Below are 3,929 nucleotides of genomic sequence, written 5' to 3'. Positions count from 1 at the left end.
GACAGCGAAGCAGAGTGGCAAAGAAAAAAAATCAATGGAGCCTTTTTTTTTTTGTTTTTTAGTCATGTATTACTCCTGATTTCTGAATTATTCTTCACCTTTTATAGTAAATGCTGTTTCATAGTAAAAAAGAAATCTGTTAGTTTGATTCTAAAATGTTCAAACATGTGTTGAACATTTCTACAAGGAATAAATATAAGCAACTTATTCATTTTCAAATATAATACTCTCCAGATTTCAAGTAAGACATTACAGTTAAATAAAATGATTATGATTGGAGGCTTAACTTTAATCAATCAAACCAATTTGCTCAGGAATAAATTAAATACTTTAGTAAACCAAACATTTTACATCTAGATATTACCTGTTTGAATAATATCAGTGTTTCCATTCGTTGGGGAAAGCTAGCAAGAGTTTTTATAACAATGTGCCGGGAGTCAGGCGTTCTCTCCCGGTATGACAAACCTGGAGCGCCCGGCCAGCTGACAGCTGGCGAGGGGATTTGGCTGTTAATACAGCGGGAGCAGACATGTCCGAAAATGTTGGAGTAATATTGCAATTAGGTTATGTTTTGGTGAACCGAGCATATGTTTGAGACTTACACACTTACATTCTCGCCTAAAAACATTGTACCAAATTACGTTGTGTCATTTAAAGTGTAATGTAGCAAAACAATTTGCTGCTTTTAACCGCCATTGCCACTCTGCTACCCTAGCCTAGTTTGGACCCACAATGAATTATGGGATATGGTGGGTCATGAAGGATACACTGGACCCATCCTTCAAATCTGGGGAAAAGGAGGATGCATTTGGAGGACGCATGTGAAGGAGTCTTCGAATTCGGACAGGCCTTGTCACCATGCTATGACGTAATCAGCCTACAAATCGGTCCTTCGAAAGATGCAGACCCTGAATTTGGACACAATTCTAGTATCAGTATTGGACCAAAGAAAAGAAGGCAGTTGCAAGCCTTTAAAATTGTGACACTTTTGATGGGTCAGATAGACTCAAGAAACTGTAACAGCAGGTGCACAGGAGGTGATGTACTGGTGAACCATCTGGACAACAGTATTGCCAAATCAGCATTTTACACGTACTTCAACAAACCCGCTGTCATCTGGACAAAGCAAGCAGCACTGTGAGGATCATGTTTGTGATTTCTTTTGTGCATTTAACACAATTCAGCCTGATCTACTCTGTGAGAAACTCCAGAAGACAAAGGTGGAGGCCTCAACAATTACCAGGATCTATGACTACCTCACAAACAGACTGAAAGACTTTGTGTCTAACCAGGTGGTCAGCAACACAGGAGCACCACAGGGCACTGTACTCTCACCATTCCTTTTCTCTCTCTGTACATCTCAGACGTCCAGCACAAGTCTGACTTCTGTCGTCTACAGAAATACACAATTGACTCTGCAGTTGTCAGGTTTATCAGAGATGGACAAGAGGCTGAGTCCAGAGAGCTGGTGGACCGCTTTGTGTTAAGGTGTGGGAACAATCATCTCATCTTAATCGTGAATAAAACAAAGGAGATGATTGTAGATTTCAGGAGGAACAGGGTTAGATCAAATCCTGTTTCCATCATGGGAAAAGAACTGGAGGTGGTTAAGGAATATAAATACCTCTGTGTTCATCTGGACAACAGACTGGACTGGAGACACAACAGTGAAGCGACAGAGCAGACTGGACTACAGACAGACTGTGGAACCTCTGGAGATGATGATGCAAAGAAGGAATCTTCATAAAATCAAGAAAATTATGGACAACCCTGACCATCCTCTTCACGATACTGTCTTGAGAAAACAGATTTTCTTCAGTCAGAGGCTTCTTCACATTTGCTGTAATATAGACGACTAAGAGATCTTTCCTGCCAACAGCCTTCACCATCTGCAATAACTCTTTGAATAAGTGAGTTACAACAACATTTAATTTCCCTTTGGTATTAATAAAGTATTTTTTAATTTTGAATTGAATTTGAAATGAATTAAGGCAATGCTGTTACAGGAGCAGATAGATTAATTAAAGCCATCCTGCTTTCACAGATCCAGATTAACTACTGTATTATTTTTGCATTACTACTCTATGAATTGTGTTTTAATTGTACACAAGTATCAGGTTTTACCTGAGAAGTGCTTACATAAATGAATATTCCCTCCTCACTATTTAGACAGATAATAGCTTACTGTACTGGTTATTACTCCATGAAGAGCAGAATGACCAGTAATACTATCATGCACAACACAAACTGCTGCAGATCAGTGGATAAGATGGCTTTCACATGTGCCAATTGGGCAATCATCCAAAATTCAGGAAATTTGTTCAGATTTGCTGCGGACCCATAATTAATGCTGCAGAACGTAACTTTTACAAACATATGCAGGCTATGTACTGGTGAACCAGCTGTAGCTTATAGCAACAAGCAAGTGAGAGAATGTGAGTATGAGAGTGACTGACAGCATTAAGACCCTCCTCCTGGCTCTGATTGGTTATTTCTGACTGAGTGATGAATTTCTGCAGTTAGTTCTAGGAGCAGTGGCAGAAGGCAGAGGAGCCATAAATTGTACTCTAACGACATAATAGTTATAATGTTAAATAAGTAAAAACCATATTTTTTAAATAAAAAATATATACTGCAATTTAAAAAAAAAAGAAGGAAGGTTTTTTTTTCTATGCTGTAACTGAAGGGAGAACAACTGCACACTGGTGAAAACAGGGGAACATTGCTCTCATCTTCAGGACTTGATCTTGATTTGTGTTTGCTTCATGAATCCAGAGCAGAAATACAATGAAGAGTGGCAGTAAAACATGTGCAAAAATGGAGGAGATTCTCCCTGAACAAAGTCTCTTTGCTGCCACACTCACAGTTCTCTGTGCTCAGGCTGCAGCACACAAACAAGCAGCTAAATACTTTGAATACATACGGTCGCATTTCATGCCCTGGTGTATCAGCCCGTACAGGAGGGAGCCGCAGTGGTCACAGAAGGTGGGGCTGGAATAGGTGTGGACCCGAAACTTGTGTTTACTGCGAGGATCCTGGAGGAACATAAAGAATCAATCAATCAAGTTTATTTGTACCGTACATTTCAGTAACAAGGCAGTTCAATATGGAGAGCCATTTCAGCCAAAATTAAAATGGGTGAAATAAATAAGCAAATGAGTAAAATAAATAAATAAATAACAAAAATGAGTGAAATAAATAAAAAATGAGTTAAATAATTGACATTTTTATTCCCATTTATATTTGTTAATTTAAATGTTTTATTCCTAGATTAATTTAACCATTTTTATGTTCCCATTTTTGTTTGTCCAATTTTAATTTTTCCCTTTTTGTTGACCCATTTTTCATTTATCCCTTTTTTATTAATCTATTTTTCATTTCATTTAACCACTTTTCAATTTTCCGTTTTCCTTAACCCAAATTTTTATTTATTTATTTTTAATATTATCAATTTTTCAATTTCCCATTTTCATTTATCTAGTTTTCATTTATCACTTTATCCCTTTTTCATTAATCCAATTTTCAATCTCCCAGTTTAATTTATAAATTTCTCATATTTCTCTTTTTTATTTAGCCATTTTTCCTTCAACTATTTTTCATTTAACATTTATTTGAAAAATGTATAATTTTCCCATTTTCCAATTTCCCTTATTCATTTGGTATTTCCTTATTTTCTTATTTATGGGTTAGGGTTAATATGATAATGAGGGGCGGGGTCTTCAGACTACAATGGCAGCCTATTGGTCGATTAGATACAACTGCAGCGCAGACCTTTTTCACGACAACTGGAAGCTGCATCTGAAAGGGCTGGGGTGCTTCCTGTTTTTGTGACTGTAATTCACATAGATATAATATATCTTATATTATGTCTATGACAGTGGTTCTTAACCTTTTCTGAGGTACCGAACCCACCAGTTTCATATGTGCAT

The 3,929-nt window shown here is 37.1% G+C and overlaps 1 protein-coding gene across 1 annotated transcript in view; it reads right to left on the bottom strand.

Moving 5' to 3' along the window:
• Positions 1 to 2,670: 2,670 nt before the first annotated feature.
• Positions 2,671 to 3,929, bottom strand: part of LOC106963735 (protein kinase C beta type-like) — a 57,855-nt gene continuing 56,596 nt past the window's right edge. Inside the window, exon 4 of the mRNA XM_015058805.1 lies at positions 2,671 to 3,035. Coding sequence (XP_014914291.1) covers positions 2,877 to 3,035 — 159 coding nt within the window. The 3' untranslated portion in view covers positions 2,671 to 2,876. The remainder of the gene's footprint in view (positions 3,036 to 3,929) is intronic.

The sequence above is a fragment of the Poecilia latipinna genome, unplaced genomic scaffold (genome assembly GCF_001443285.1).
Source record: "Poecilia latipinna isolate Pla-1442-1.1 unplaced genomic scaffold, P_latipinna-1.0 Scaffold1573, whole genome shotgun sequence".
Lineage (NCBI taxonomy): Eukaryota > Metazoa > Chordata > Actinopteri > Cyprinodontiformes > Poeciliidae > Poecilia > Poecilia latipinna.
Note: the sequence above shows the minus strand (reverse complement) of the source record. Positions and strands in the feature narration are given on the sequence as shown.